This window comes from Gastrolobium bilobum, unplaced genomic scaffold, assembly GCF_033153095.1.
Source record: "Gastrolobium bilobum isolate Gb01-03AN ecotype WA unplaced genomic scaffold, APGP_CSIRO_Gbil_v1 utg3223, whole genome shotgun sequence".
In the NCBI taxonomy this organism is placed as follows: Eukaryota; Viridiplantae; Streptophyta; class Magnoliopsida; order Fabales; family Fabaceae; genus Gastrolobium; species Gastrolobium bilobum.
In genome coordinates this window covers 177667-194690 of record NW_026897393.1, presented here as the reverse complement: position 1 = coordinate 194690, position 17024 = coordinate 177667, and the positions used below count along the sequence as shown (strand labels likewise).

Here is a 17024-nt window from a genome sequence, read left to right as displayed (position 1 = left end):
GCGGTGTGTATCATATTTACTTGTTAATCTATTGTTTACATATTACAGCAGGCAAAGATATAGAGATAGAGAAATGTTTAACGTAATAGAGAATGGAGGATTTGAGTTTGAGCAGCAGAATAACAACATTATTGTTTTAAGTTCCTAGGAATTTATGTTAAAACCATAAGGATTGTTTGATAGCTGAGAAATTCTGAGTATTAATGAATCCGCGGGGAATATTACCAAAAAATTATTTAATTATTTGGTGGGCCAAATTATTATAAGAGACATCGGCTCAAGTTTTCTGAATTTATGTTTGGTTGATTGTCAATGATTTATGTGAATGTGGATTGATTTTACAAAATTAATTAAAAAAAATTCTGATATACCACAAAAGGGTCAAAATGTGACGTTGGGGTCACTGGCTTGGAGCAGAGGAACCCATTAAAAACGCGTCGTGAAAGGAAAGAGAGGAATCCACAATTTTGAGAAGTAGTGTAAACTAAGGCTTTAACAAGAGAGAGTATTCTAGTCTTGAAAATATTAGAGCAGAGTTATTTATATTTTATAAATTATGTAAAAATTTCCCACCAATTGGGAATTCAAGAATACCACCAACGGTATTATTTCGTAGGATTCTTATTCTGAAAAAAATTAAGAATCATTGTACCAAATATGGGATAATTAAGGGTCTGTTTGATTGTGTTTTGATTTTTTTTGTTCTTAAGACTGTTTTATAAAATAGTTATGGTTTTCTATATTTATTTATTTTTGAAAGTTAAAAATCAAAACAGAAAACAAAAATAACTCAGACATGTTCTTTAAATTTGATTCTAAAAATAAAAAAATAGTTATAGTTTTCAAAATATCTTTTACAAAACAAGTTTTTTAATTTTTTTGTTCTGAAAACTAAAAAACTGTTTTTAAAAACAATAATCAAACAGATCCTAAGATTTTCAATGTAAGCTTCATGGAAATCTAAGATTTATCTCTCAATGGCCCCTAAAATGCCCCCGAATAATTTGATTTGTTCACCTTCACAAACGTCGAACGGACAGTCTAATTAGCGTTTTAAATAATGTTGTCAAGCCTGCTGGTTTGAGTTGTATTTACATAACTATGGAATAATTACTCAATCAAAATAATATTTAATACTGTGAAAGCTTATTCTTTTTGTCATAAATTTGTCTTTGATCGAACTCCTGTCATACATAGGCATATATACAAAATTACATTCAAGAAGATTCAAGTATCAGAATTCGTGGACGTGAATTTCATTCAACAAATAAAATGAAGATTGAACTCATTATTTACTTTACTAACGGGAGGAATTATAGTCAACTTGTACATACATAAGATTGTAAATATGCATATTTTACTGTTTATTTCAAAGCTAGACGTGAGCAATGAGCATGGTTCAGGATTTTACAAACAATAAATAAAATGAACATTACGAATTTCAAATATTACAATTTTCGAGTGCATCCAGTCCATGAAGCATGGATACCATAAGATGAAACTTCAAACCTTACATAATTCAACATAAAAAAACTTAGAAATTATAGCGGGACACTTTAATTGCATACCTTAGTTACCGACTCGTTGGACCAACCTTTATCATGAGTGAGTTTTTCGGGTTTCCTTCATCTCTCCAGTAATCTACTTTGCCTACCCATTTCTATGCACCCTGATTTGCGTATTCCCTTTGTCATAGATGAGTAAAGTACAAAATAAACAGTTCAGGTAAAGTTAAATAAAAATGTGAACTGCCCTTCACTGTCTGTTTAGCAACTAGTGCGCCATAACTTTACAAATGACGCAGGCAATTTTTTCGTACAATGTGAGGGGGCAATACAAAAGTAACAAAATGATCCTACCACAGTTCATCAATAAGAATATTGTAATTTACAAGGAACATGCTAGGTCTATCATTTTCCTTAGTTCTCTTTCATTTTTCACTATTGCTATTTATTTACTGAGATATCCAGTTTCCCAATCCAGTGGTATGGACTTGTCTTCATTCGCAAATGCTCGATCGTGTCAACTGTCTAGTGAATCTATTCGATGTCCTTTATAGCATCCTGCATTATAACGTTAAAAAACGTTGGGTTACTAGCGACTCAGATCAGGCATTAACTAATGGTGATAGACTCATTAATGCAACAGCTTACCTATCTTTATAAAGTAGAAACAAGTAAATTACAACAATATTATTATTTACTTTATCATCACTAATCCGAAGAAAGTGACTTCTAGAAAAGAATGGTGGGTGTGTCCATATCTATAATTAATACAAACTGCAGGAGAGGAGGGATTGAGGGAAGGGGAAGATTGGCTGCAAAGGCAAGTTGGCCTCGCCCAGGTTTGAATCTACGTCAGGACTATAAACATTGCATTGTAATCAGCACCTTGCGAAATGTTAAATATTAAAACATGCAGACATCTGGAAGAAATAAAGAAAAGATAATAGTGAAAAGAGAAAATGATGGTTAAAACAAGAAACAACGGAATTTAATCATGTAGAATTTATATTCATCTTCTAGATCCAAATGAAGCTTATACTAGCCAAGCCCAGCCTCAAATCATATCACGTCATCAGCAGATTGTTCAATATTCACCCAACCTCAGGACATCCTGAACTATCGATTATTAATCATCATGGTAGCAAAGAAAAGCAAGGGTCGATTGTATATGACCAATCAGATATAGAATACTATCCAAGTCTATGCATCAATATTCAACACAGTATGCACGTTTTCCCCCAAGATAAAGAAACAAAATCTAAACAACTACATGCTCCCAATTGTAGACACCCTAAGAGGGTAATCATGATATATAAGGGTAATCATGATATATGTATATGTTCTTTAATTCTGATGTAGATGAGGGATAATACCTTTGCAAGTCGGGTGACATATGCAGCAGCAAATGCAGTGACCAACAGTCCCAGCCCAAGCGTCAGCAGCTGACTGTTTCCTCCTAATGCATTAAGTTCAGATTCTTCTTTCTGAAATGCAGAAGCAGTAGTTACATTAAAGAGGCAATCAATGAAATTTCTCCCTATCCATAATTAAAAGTAAAAACAAAATCATTAATTTAATGAATTGCAAAAGAGAAGGGCAAAGAAATCACTTCAATACTGCTTAACACACAAGACTTGTAGTACATATCCTCCAGGCAAAAAACCCTGGCAAATAATACTATTGCATTAAAATAGTAAGCAATGTAAGCAAAGCAGATAATTTCACCAACAACATAATGTTAACCATCCTGTTAGAATATTAGGATTCTGATTGTTTTAGGAGTCTTATGATGCTAGGAGTCTTATTGGGCTGGGCTTATACCAGTTGAACTACACTAGGAATTGACTTAGATTATTAGTATGAATAGGTATTAGTGGTTTGCATCTATACCAGATCATATCATAATAATAACGACTGTAGAGTCTCCCTTCTCTCTTTTCTATCTTTTCCCTACAATTACTGTTTCCGCTTCCGGGTCCCCAATGGAACTCCTTTGTTTAATTGTTTGTTCACCATTAATTTCCAGTGGCTATATTCATTTTTTCCAACCACCAGTCAAGTTGTATTGAAAACCCTTCATTATCCTTTTTCTTCCTATGCTGTGCCTTAGATCCGTAGCACTTTCAACCCCCCCCCCCCCCCCCTTTTTTTTTCTTTTTATTCTCGCCAATATCTTTCCGGCCTCTGTTTTAATGGAGCCATCATCAGAAATGCTCCAGGTCTGCATATCCAGTGTGCGAGAGCACCTGGAACTCCTCTTTGAGCAGTGACTTCAACAGACATAGGTCAACCATCCTTTTCTGGTCTAATCCATTCCCTTGTGCCTCTGTCATTCTCTGGTCTAATCCAGCCAGAGAAGCTTAGGAAGAAAGCATCTGACCATCCATATTCAAACCAGCCAAACAATTTGTAGCCAAATTAATCTTCAAACATGAGTGTGAAAGATTCCTTAAAGAACTAGATGGCACACAGATCATTCACAGAAATGTCACTATCCTCCTCCAGAAAAGAACAGCATCATCAGGAAACAGGTGAGAAACCATAAACTCATCTGAACCTACTTTATATCATATAAGAGAAACCTAAAGCAGCCTATCAACCACTAAAATCAACAACAATGTTTTCTTTGTATGCTAGAGGCCAGAAAACTCTAAGAAAACTGCAGTAATATATTTTGTTAAGAAATAATGCCTAACAGCACGTCAACATGCCTTTCAGCATCATCCATTTCTTTCTTTATTACCATCCCATACTCCTCCCATGAAACACACACAGAAAATGATGAAAAGAAGAAAACAAGAACGTGAAGCTAACCGACGGCCAAGAAAATTCTAATAATGATTGAATAGCTAAAATACCAAGAATACTAAAACATCGGAGGGAAAACCAAGTACAAACTCACAATTATTGCTCTTCCAAAAGCGCCAGCACTAACATAAGCCCATGTTCCTGGAAGCATCCCCAACCAACTGCATGACATTTATTAATTAGTTTTAAATCAGAAATTCACGAGAATTATACATGTTCAAATGTAGTTCAAGATAAATAAACTGCGACAACCCCAATTAGATATACAACTTAACCAAAATATTCCAAGTTTCATTATTAACTTCATTTCATTACAATATAGCTATAATATGCTGCAAATGATTAATGACATTTTATAGCAACATAACCTCTCTTTTATGAACCAAAGCAAAGATAATTTTTATGAAATTGTGCCTAGTCCGAATTGTCACAATTTTTTTTTTTTTACCTGATCGTAAGTTCCATGCTCTCAGTATACTCATCAGTTCATGAAATCACTATTGCCAGATATTAACAATAATTGAATAGCAATGCATTTTCTCCGGAATCAAGATTAATCTATATATATTGCATGTCAAAATTTAGTCCGTTTATGCTGAGAGGTTATATCACTTGTTACAAAAAAACACTGTAGTTTAAAGACTTATGCACATAAGATACCATTCATAACAAGTAAAATCATCAAAACGGAACTATGAATATTCTAAATTTCTAAAAATATGGATTACTGAAAGAATATGAAAGATTGGTGTCTTATATTGGAAAGAAAGAAACAATTAATTCCATTATTCCAACACTAAGAACCAACCAATTAACATCTTGACACACACTAAAAAGCGTGGGAATCATCCTTTTATTAATATTATTAAACAATAAAATTAGAATTTTAAACCGGTAATTATATAATTAACCGTTTATCAATTATTTTGATTACTTATGTTTGGTCAAAGGAAAAAGAAAGTTTATAATAACTACAACTACCCATTTTTTAGGATAATGTTTGTATGGTGGTGAAGAAAAAAACACAAAATCTAACTTTTAGCATTACATACTAAAATAGATAAGCTCAGTCAAGCATGATATGATTTTGTTCTTTTCTATTCCTGTTTAACCATTTAGATGAATTGTCCAAGAAGGCAAGAACACATGGCAACTTATAAAGTCCAGAGCTTATTTTTAAATAGAGAATGTTCTCTCTAAAAGTGAAGTAGTATCGAGATTAAAAAAGACATGGAAATCAGTATAAAATTGGTATTGATCAGTAATAAGCAACACACCTTCCCAATACATATGGAATAAACTTAACAGATGTCAATCCATATAAATAATTCCCCAAAGAAAATGGCAGCAAAGGGCTCAGACGAAGCAGGGTAACAACCCTGAAGCCATTTTCTCCAATTGCTTTGTCAATAGCAAGAAACTTCTTGTTTCCTTCCACCAGTTTTAGAATACGCTCACGAGCAAAATATCTTGCAATTAGAAAAGCAACACTTGCTGCCACCTGTAATGCGTTATAATATTAGTTTCAATAATATACATACATCTAGAATCAATTAACGTAGACAAAAAGAAATGAACTCACCGTTCCGCTGATAGAGACTATGATAGTGCCAATAAAAGATCCAAAAAGAAGTCCAGCTGACAAGGTTAAAGGAATGGCAGGAATTGCAAGGATCTGAGACAACATTAAAAAAGGAGTCAGATTGAACATTAAACATCTAGTCCATGGTCATTATTCTGATGTACAAACTAGAGAGGGAAGAACAACATGTGCACGGGAAGGTTATGAAATACTAAGTTGAGTGAAGAGTTACAGAGAATTGAGATTGAGGGGAAGTGGTAGATGCATTGATACCTCCAATCCAGCATAAACTGCTACAAATAATGCATATCCAGCTGGACCATAACCTGCGATACACGGGATTAATTTAGAGGACAGACATAACATGATATGATAGTATAAGTTCCCAGAAATTTAAATGAATGAAAAGAATAAAATAAAGACCTTCTATGAAGAGTGAGAAGTGGTTGAGGAAGGAATTGATGTTGTCCTTGTATATATAACCAACGGAGGCAAAACCCCCAACAATACCGAGCAAGAGTACACCGGCCAAAAGGGTACCCTTCAAGGCAGTGTCACTGTCACCCTCCGACTCGGTTTCTCCTTCATTCTTATCGCCATCATTCTTTGGGCTAAATAGGCGCTTTATGCCAGGTGGGGCAGTGTTGATCTTGATCTTCCCTAGTTGCTGTTGCTGTTGCTTTTTGGTCTGTCTGAGGGAAGAGCATGGTGTGAGCAAGTGAAATCGTTTGTGGGGTTTGAAGATGAAAGAAGAAGAAGAAGGTGGAGAGAAGGGAAAGTGGTGGTTGTTGGGGTTGGGGTTGGTGTGACTGTGAATAGAAGAGGAGAGGCACGGCAACGTGAGAATGCGCATTATATGAAACTACGGATGAGAGCGGAATGGATGGAAACAGCCTCGGCCTCTGTCCCTGCCTCCCACTCCCATATCAGTATCTCACACATTTCTACTCTTTTTGTGGTTCTTATTATCTCTCCACAAATAACTCTGAATTTCGCTATCTTCAAATATATTATTGTGGACTTCCTTTTAATTTTGTCATTCTATCTAAAAAATTTGCAATTTATTCTTTATAGTTTGAACGATATGGACTAGTACCATAAATCATATTTATTCATTATTTGGTCTCAAGTTAACAATCTTTATAGTTAATAAATAGTTATATGGGATATGTTATTTTATCTATCTTTTTTTTTGTCTACTTTTATTTATCACTTTTCAATATTATTATATCATAATCTCAACTACTTTTACCATTTCTATCTCCTATTAAGATTCTGATATAATAATGTAAGAAAGTGATACATAAAGGTAATCAGAAAAAAAAAATATATATATATATATATAGAATAACTTATTCCTGTATCCCTAATTATAATTACTAAAAAAAACTAACTAGTTATTTATAAAGTTGTGAAACTCGCCATCTTATTTGGCATAAAAATATTATTGGAAAAAATATAACAATAATGATATATAAGTGTAATACTGAGGCATTTGTAATAGGCTAAATCACATGAACTTGTGTGATTTTTCAAATAACCACCTCAAAATTTTGATTGATACAATTAACTATGTACTATAAAATTAAAACAATTAAACATATTTAAAAAATTTAAGACATAAATATTAATTCACCAACAACCATTACAGTTGTCTATCACTTCAGCCATGGCATGGTTTCAACTAACCGAATAAAATCCATGTCTGATGTTTTCCTCCTTCGCTTTCTCGGGGTATCTTCTCCATTGGGCAGCATCGAGGACGAAGTGGGAATTATTAGGGTGCTGCCAACGTACACGATGGTGATTGGTGTTGTTCCAGTGCATGTGGCTTCTGTCGTTGTTAGTTCAGCGTGCTCAAGCAAGTAAGACTCATGCTGGAATTTGTTGCCCAACTCCTGGGTCAGCTGGAAGACCTTACCGGCGTACATCGTTGGCATTCAGATTCTTCAATTGCATCTTTTAACCTTTTAGTGGGGGTCCTTAGAAGGTTTCTTCGTTGCCATTGACATCGTGAACAACATGTTTTCCTGTGACTAGTAAACTTGTTCCAATGAAACCACTGTCAGCTCTAGCGAGATAACCATTGGTGTCGTCATCTTAGAGGGATAAATATCAATAGTGTGGGTGTGATTTTCTTCGCTGAAATCACCGTCGTAGGTAGGATTCACTTATATCCTCAGTGAAAAAAATCTCAAGAATTTTAGAAAGACCCGTAAAAATATAATATAAGAAACACTAAAAAGATTTTTAATTTACAAATTTCAATTATTTTTAATTCGCTTATACGATGATATTCAATGATTGATTTCTTCACTCTAGAGTTTCATGCCATTTGTAACCCAATGTAAAAACACCTTTAACAGTTCTTTAATAGAGAAAGGCCTAAATCAATTTTTTTAGGTTGTATAACAGGAGTAGATTTCTTTTTTGGATAATTTTTCAAATATGTGACTGGTGAAAGGTGGGTGGCAATGGTTGGAGGCCAATGGTAGCAGGTGGTGGCTAGCAATAATAATGGCTGTTAATAGGTAAGAATAAGGGCAAAAATGTCTTGAAATGTTCATATATGTTTAATTGCCCAAATCTTATAGTGTATGGGCGTTTATTGTTTTAATTGAAAATAGTGGGTGGTTATTTGAAAAAGCACTTAAGTTTATGATGATTTTATGCAATTTAACCTTTGTAATATTATATATTTGAGATTTTTAAGAGACAAGCAAATATTTATCTGAATGATTATTTTTAATTTTAGTTTGTTTGCATTTTAATTTCAGTTTTCATTGCCATTAAATGGATTTTCTTTTTCTTTCTGATAATTGTTGAGCTATACATTATATGAATTTGGACAGTTTACTTTTGATGGATCATTCTAGTTAGGCTGAGTTCTTGATTCTTAGATTATTTGACTTGGTAGTTTAATTTATGATGCTAATTATGTGATTTGGTATTCACTCTTGTGAGATCTTTGAGCCTGTATGAATGGAATTTATATTTCTGTCATTCTTTCTTTGTTGTGTGCTCTTCTCGTGATTTTTCTCTCTCTAGAACTTGCTCCTTTTTTTTTTAAACTGCACTTTTCACTTGCATGCATAAATATGATAGAGGTCTTCTTTCTCATTTCCCCATTTTGGCCAGATAGCCCCTCTTGCATTATATTCCCTTTGGTTAGTCCCTTTGGTGGTGTTTGGTTGGGAGCTTTTCAGCAGATATCTATGTTTCTCAAGTATGACTTTTAGAAACACCATGTTTGTTTCAACGTATTTTCACCAAAAACCCATCTATCCGATTTGTATGGATTTATGAGAAACATAGATATCCGCACTGTTTAGAAACCCAATTTGAAGGTGGGATTTTTCGGAAAACCGGTTATCTGGCCTTTAATGCACTGTTGATTTCATAAAGTTACCTAATTTTCCCAGTAAAGTTTTTTCCCACCAAACAACTTTTTTTTGCATTTTTCTACCTATCTCACTTTATCTATCTTTCCAATCATTTCTCTATCTATTACATTTCCCTACTATTTCAAAAAAAATTCATCAACCAAACGCCCCCTTTGTGCCTTTTATATCATTCTTTTTCTATCCATGTTACAAGCCTAAGTGTAAAATCATGTGATCCACCACCTTGAAAATTTATTGAGAATTGGTTTCACCTTAACTTTGTGTTTAAGTGTAGGAGTTGTTCGAGGCGTGCAATATTTCAAGTGCGGGAGAAGGTATTTTATTTTGTTTCATTCATCGCATTGGTTGGGTCATTGTGTTTGCATAATTAGCTAAATTCTAAATATATATATATATATATATATATATATATATATATATATATATATATATATATATATATATATATATATATATTGCAAAAATTGCAAGAGAAAAAAATGTTGAAAAATATATATAAGAAAAACACTGAAAAAATTAGAAAAGGAAAAACAAAAAGAGAATGTTTATTTCAGTGACTTTATGTTCTTTGTTAGTCTTTATCTTTGTTTAACCTTTGTTTTATTTTTATTTTAGTTTTGTTTCCTTAGTTTAGTTCTTAACTAGTGCTCTTTTAAATTTCTTGGGTGCATAGCCTCTCATTTCCATACTTAATCCATACCTTCTCCCTAGCCCCAATACAACCTTGAATAAAAAGTCCTCTTGATTTGTGCATTCATGTGTTTTGAGGAGTGGGAAATAGAAGTTAAGCAAGCTTATGGTAAGATAATTTTCTTGAGTTGAATTTGAGTGATACACTGATTTACCCTATACACTTAGAGAGATTGATTGAGTGCATCCCGTGAGAAATCATATTGCGTGATTAGCATTATTAAATGAGATTACCATGTTTTATAATTTGAGATGAAGAAATTTTTGTCCTGATTGGTTGATCTTTTGAAGCTTTGTGATCCTTGTTCAATTTTTATATTATTCTTGGCAATTGTTAGAAAGGATGGATTTATCTTTTAGTTTTTACTTTTATTTTGTTATTTCCTTAGTTTTACTTTGAGTCTTAATCTTGCTGATGAGTGCAGAAATATAAGTGTGATAGAATTTGATAATTGATATTTATTACACCTATTTGTTACTTTTGATTAGTAATTTTATGATTATTGTTGTGCAATTTGCAATCAATTAAATCAATCACACAAATACGCAAGTGCATGTGTCACAAGTAATAAAGGGATATGTGAGTCCAAGATCGTTTCCACGGAGATGATTTATAAAGCAATGATTATTTAAGTAAAGAAACTATAAAAGTATTAATTTTTATGGTTGAGTTTGTAAAATAAAAGATAATTAAACTAAGAAAACAGTAAACTAATTCTAAGGTATTAAAATGATGGATGAGATATAGGTCATGTTCAATTTCTCTGATACAGCAATATTGAAATGACGCTTTAACGATGTTATATCAATGTTTAATCAGTAACCGAACACTAAGGTATGCTGGGGCTTTTGGCCAACTTAACATATATACCCAATAACTAATTCTCACATCTCTATGGGTAAACTAATTACTGAATTGTTAAAGTGCAAGTTCAAAGGCAATGTGGTGTGAATGATCTCTCTACCCACAACTTAATCAAGTTAACTTTCTTAACCTCATTAATCCACACAATTCAACAAGGGTCTGGATTCGGAAACCTCTCGGCCCCAACCTCCTCAATATCATATATGTATCTCTCGACATGCACACATGAATAAGATTAAGCAAACTCGTTGAAAAACTAATTAAACATTAATAAAACAAAGTTTAGGCATACATCTCAATGTTATAGCATAGGTACTTTATCACCTAATCTATAGAGCAATTTAGCTCATAATGAAATTAAATAAAACAGAGAAAAGGAAGAAAGAACTCATTGGAAAACAGAAAAGAAGATGAAAACGAATGCTGATAGGAAAACTTCGTCACGGTCTTGCTCCAACATTACTCCAGCAGCTCTTCCTCCTCCGAGAATCTTACTTTCTCTCTCTAAAACGTGGGTGTGGGGTACTACATTCTTCCATGCCTTCTTGAATCGTAATGTAGTCCTCTTTAAATAGGAAAATGTGGTTGGTTAATTGGGCTTTAGGTTTGGGAGCGAAATCCATGAGTTATGCTGCTGCAGCCTTATCTTATCCCTATTTTCTTGGGTTGTTGGCAATTGATTGGATAAGATCTTGATCTTCTTGATTTTATTCTGCCAATATTGTTGCTGATTTGATAAGAGTTTGTTATCCTTGATTCTTGGGATTTTGAGATAAGAATAAATCTTCAAAAAACGTCCCTTATCCTTGCTTGCTGGTGTCTTATCCAATTGTTAGGAATAACTAACTTTTGAATTTTGAAAATTCAGTTGTTCCCTTGTCCACGCTGTCATGTTGTAGTCATTTCTATATCATTACTTCGTTAGCTTCTCTGCTACAGCATTCTGACGTTAATTTTTCCTGCAAAGTCAAACACTTAACAAGTCATATTTTCTTATACAAAATCAAGGAATATTGTCTCATTTTCCATACTTAGTCATCTCAAAGCACTTAATCATGAATATGTAATATTTAGCTCAATTATCGTGCAAACAAGACAACTTATATGAAATTTATGCAGCAAATTCATCATAAAAATATCAAATTGACTCTCATTTGGGAGAGTTAACAATTATTTAGTGTGCTAATAATGGTTTATTGGGCAAAATTGGATGTTGGATTTTTAATTGAGTTTAATTCGTTTTTATACTAAAAATTAATCTAGATTTACACTGTTGCAGTATTTTGGGCATAACTTTTGTTCTAGATATCCAATTAACCTCGTTCTTATCCCATGTTACAGATAATTTAGAGAGCTACAAATGTTATGAAGACATGGAAGCCAAATTCGGACAAGAAAGTGGTCAAAATTGGAGCCAATGTTGTACTGCAAATGCTAGAATTTTATCTAGTTAATTGGGCTTAAGTTTGTAATTAGGAACTCAATGTTTATGAGACTCAAATCCATTATTTATGTTTTATTTCCTTTTATTTTCGTTCAGAATTGTTGAGCCCATATAAAGGAAATTAGGAAACCTTGTTTAGTGAACTTTTGATTATCGTTTTGTAATTCATATTTTACAGTTTTAGGATTAAGTACAATTTACGTTTTCCTTTCTCTGTTCTTCTATGCTTTCTTTTATTTTAGTTATGGTTTTCGACTTATCCAAGCGAGGCTAAGCACCTTTTAATCAGCCTAAGGGTTGAGGATTCTATGGTTGAATCCCAAGGACTTGCTCTTCATCTTGAACCGATTTTATTTTTCTTCCCTTAACTCAGATTGAACATCGTGCGATTGTAGGTGTTGAATCTGAGATATGTGATTGCACTCTAGGGAAGAGATTAAATGTAGATTTAACGTTTAGGTTGAGCATTGGTTCTCAAAATAACAACAACAAAAATTGTCAAGCCGAAATGGTTCTCAAAATTCGGCAACTGGTTTTGTTTGGCATGAAAAAAATTTGTGCTTGTTAGAAAAAATTAGTCAACCTAAAAATTACTTAGGCCAATATTGTATCCATTAATTGTGGTTTATGTATTTCATTTTATTAAGAATTGTAAAGTATTTGATTCAATTCAAACAAGTTGATTTGTATTTTTCTATTATTACTTTTTAAAAGTTGGCAAAAGATTTGTTTGTAGAGTTGACGACACACTTTTCCAAATAAGGGATCTGGACACGAGAAAATTTTTAGTGATCCAGGACCATCAACAAGTAAATTGTTCCTTTGTGGAAATGTGGATTTTTTTTTCACTTTACTCTTTTATATTATTTATGTTTTTATCTATGTCCCAAATTTTTCAAAGGGAACACTGAAATTTTTCTCTATGAACACGCCTTTTACATCTGACACATGGTAAAAAGGATCCACATTTACTTGACAACAAATGAAATATTACATTTCGATAAAAAAAATTTGGGCGAGACATTTCAGTAAAAAAACTTCAAAATTCGTGTCAATATGTTATGTGTCCTAGGTTTTGTTTTTGCTTTTTTTGTTTTTTTGATACTAATGGAAATTAAACACATAATCTAATATAACCTACCAAAATCCCTCACCACTAAAGGTGTTCGTGTCTGGCCATTTATGTGTTGGAGAGACCGTTTCTTATTTTGTGCTGAAGCAATTTATAAAGCACAGGTCAAAACAGGAGAGATCAAATGGCATTACTTGAATGCTACTGCAGGTACATGTGAATAAGCTGTGTTCGGGGGGGGGGGGGAGTTATTGTCTATCGTCGGCATCTATGGTAGAATTACTTGGATCGATTTTGGAAGCAAAAATCATTCGATCCAATCCTTTCGGTTTGATCATATAATCATCTATTTGGTTTGGATTTTCTTTACAAATCCAATATTATTCGGTTTAGATTGAATCAGTTTTCGATTTGTTGAAAAGCTCAAGATTTGTATAATGATTATTGTGCAAATAACATATCTTTTATATGTATCGGCTTTGTAAAATTTGTATGATGATTATTGTGCAATCTAGAAGCATCAGTAAACGATAATCTAATTTTCAATATAATACAACAAAAAGTTGAATTACCATCTTTTATCTCAAACAAAAAATTTACAGTGTGATTGTCTAAGATACAGAGTAACCCAAATTTTCATCTTATAGAAAAGCGTTGTACAACAATAACTCATGCAATAAAAATATATGATGTATCTTACCAAAAAAAAACATAACATAGATCAAGCACAATCCACTTTCTCCAACATGATGAGTTAATGGGTTTTGAGTTTAGAATTTTGCTATATGATTTTTGGGTTATGATTGATGAAAGATCCAAGTAGATAGAGGGTAAGGTTGGGAAAATATTAGATCAGTTTGGATTGGATCGTTTTTCATTAACCAAACCGAAAATCGATCCAATCCAATTAAACTTTATGATTTTTTTTTGTTTTTTTTTTCGATTTTCGATTTTTCATTTCGGTTACAGCTATTTGAATCAGTTTGGATTAGTTGATGAACACCTTTAGTCACCACTAAACCAAAACTAGTGACTTAGTTTTTACTTTTTTCAGATCCTGTGTTAAAATAAATATTAATAGAGGAGGGTGGAGGTTATGAAAGTGTTCAATTACATATAACAGGCTACTTCTTCTTTTGTGTTAAAAGAGAGATTATGAATGCAGTGATTGGTTAATGTTGGGCCAAGCAGTCCATTTGTATTATTTTATCCTTAGAAGCAGAAACTTTCAGAAATAAAAAACTAAGAACGTGCAAATGGCTAGCCCATTGATGTGTTGGGTGCTAAATAACCAGCCGATGCGCTACAGAATTCTGTTCCCTTCTAATATGTGTAGAAGAGAAAAATCTAAATAAATGAAATAAAGAAATACAGTCATCCATTACAAGTCCAAAATAGGTCCTGGGCTGGTTGCAATCGCTGAATCCCTTGAACACCGCTAGACAGACCCTTTCAATGATTACTTACATAAAATGGAAGTCTTGTCTAATTTGATATTGTGACGTTGAGCATTAACACTGTCCTACTTTTTGTGTGTGTTGTTTTATGATTCAGATCCCCCCTGCCTCCCTCTTTTAAATACGTGTTGCTTTCTTTCCTTTTGTTATTTATATCCCGTTAACGTATGCATGTGGCACGTCCTTTGATTTACATTGCATTACGCCATTACCTAATAAATTAAGATTTGAGAAGAGACAGACGCATCTCTCAAAAAGAAAGAAAAGAGAGAAACATACTTTTAGGGGGTGTTTGGTCAATGGCGGAGCCACGTTAGAGCAGTAGTTGCCTTGGCACTGGCTTATTTAGCCACGTTCATTTAGCTACACTTCAAACGTAGCAAATTCTGTTTCATTTTTTTTTTGAAAATTAGCCACGTTTTGGTCGTAGCCATAGAACCGTAGCTATTTGGGCACTAGCTGAATTTTTTAGCACTTGCTAACCTGCCATGCTGGCTCCGCCACTGTGTTTGGTAGAGGATAAATTTTTTTTACCAGGGAAATATATTACTAGGGATATGGTGGAAAATGAAGTTTGATAGAAAAATTAAAGAAAAGTTGTTTGGTTGGCCAAAATTTTACTGGAAAAATTGAGTAGAATTTTATAAGGGGGCGTTTGGTAGAGGAGATAATTTTTTTAACCAGGGAAATATAATTAATGGGGAAATTGTGTGAATGTAAATTTACTAGGCAAATTTTAAAAATGGTGTTTCGTAGGACGAAATATTACTAGGAAAATTGATTTAACTTTACTGAGTCTATTTTTGGTTGAAAGTAAAATTTTGATGGGTAAATATATTGAAAAGCCAAAAATACCCCTTATAAATTTTGATGGGTAAATATATTGACAGAGTATGAGGGGCATTATAGTCTACAAGATAGCTCCAAATTTTGCACTTCCCTGGTCTTCCACAAATACCAGCTCGGATGTGGTATTCACAAACAGTATTTTTCATATCAAATTACACACAACTCTCATTTGCATGGGTAAATGCATTGCCTAATTTTATTTCTCTAAATCCTCTACCAAACATGGCTTACATGGTATCCCACTCTCACTTACCCATCCATCCCACCAAAAACCACCTACCAAACACCCCCTAAGTCTATGTTTGGTTGAAGGTAAAATATTGATGGAGAAATGGGTTAAAATTACCAAATTAACCCCTTTTTATTTTTGAGATATAATTGCTTTCATTTGTTTTCAGTGGTTGAATAACTGTGTTGGGAAAAGGAACTACTCAACATTCTTTCTTCTGATGGTCTCGATCATGTTAATGGTCAGTCCTCTCCTCAGTATTATAGTCTCTTTCAATTTCTGACCCCAATAAAAGAAAGTGTTTCAATTGGGTTAGTTGAATCTTTTCCTACATTTTTGTCCTGTTACAGCTTATCATTGAAGGAGGGGCTGCAATTGTTATATTTATCAGGTGCTTTGCGGATAGAAGGGGAATAGAAAAGGAGCTTTAGAGGAAGCTTTATGTAGAGTTTCCAAGAGGAGTTCTTGCCACCATATGTGTAAATAGTTATTTGAATTGTTTTTGGCCATTGCTGTATTCTGTGCCGTACTTGAATTTTGGATTCAACATCCCTTTTGATTTGCATTGAACTTCCTGTAATGCTTCAGGTGTTGCTTCTCTTATTGACAGCTTGTAGTTTAGCAGTAATAAATGAGGGTGATTTCCGTCCACCGTTTGTGATCTTTATTTCGTTGCCTGGCTAAACATGAAATACCACCACGAGTGTGGTTTTCTGGAACAGTGATAAACATCACATTTTGCAAAGAAAACGCAAAGGATTGGGCAACCAATTTGTCTATCTAAATTTTTTTCAATCCTGAACCAAATGTGGTCAACCACAAAACCCAAAGGAAGTTGCCTTGGTATCTCTCTCAAAAACTTCGACCAAACACCCCCTTAGACTTTAGCTAATTGGGATCCCAAATTGTACAGTTTCTATATATTTGATGCAGGGAAAGAATTATTTCACATTGGAATCAAAATAATTTTTTTTTGTCAAATTAATTGAATAATTATTTTTTTATCTGGTGATTATATAAATTAATTAGATATTTAGATTTTTTCCCAAATAAATCAATGTTGTAATTTTTGTTGAATATAGATCATACTTCGTATTCAGATGATTTATTGCTAACTCA

The 17024-nt window shown here is 33.3% G+C and overlaps 1 protein-coding gene across 1 annotated transcript; it reads right to left on the bottom strand.

The window, feature by feature from the left end:
* Positions 1–1706: 1706 nt before the first annotated feature.
* Positions 1707–6857, bottom strand: LOC133306523 (uncharacterized). The gene is made up of 7 exons (XM_061506850.1): positions 6319–6857; positions 6169–6221; positions 5896–5988; positions 5591–5814; positions 4408–4474; positions 2879–2989; positions 1707–2063 (listed from the first exon to the last, which is right to left on the bottom strand). Exons 1-7 carry the CDS (start codon positions 6746–6748, stop codon positions 2040–2042), a joined length of 1002 nt encoding a protein of 333 aa, XP_061362834.1. The 5' UTR covers positions 6749–6857; the 3' UTR covers positions 1707–2039.
* Between the last annotated feature and the right edge of the window lie 10167 nt (positions 6858–17024).

Coding starts and splice junctions, on each gene's coding strand:
- LOC133306523 (XM_061506850.1), bottom strand. CDS start 6,748: ATGCGCATTCTCACGTTGCCGTGCCTCTCCTCTTCTATTCACAGTCAC. Junction 4,475..5,590: donor ATTCCATATGTATTGGGAAG/GTGTGTTGCTTA, acceptor AATGTCATGCAG/TTGGTTGGGGATGCTTCCAG. Junction 2,990..4,407: donor CTTTTGGAAGAGCAATAATT/GTGAGTTTGTAC, acceptor TCTGCATTTCAG/AAAGAAGAATCTGAACTTAA.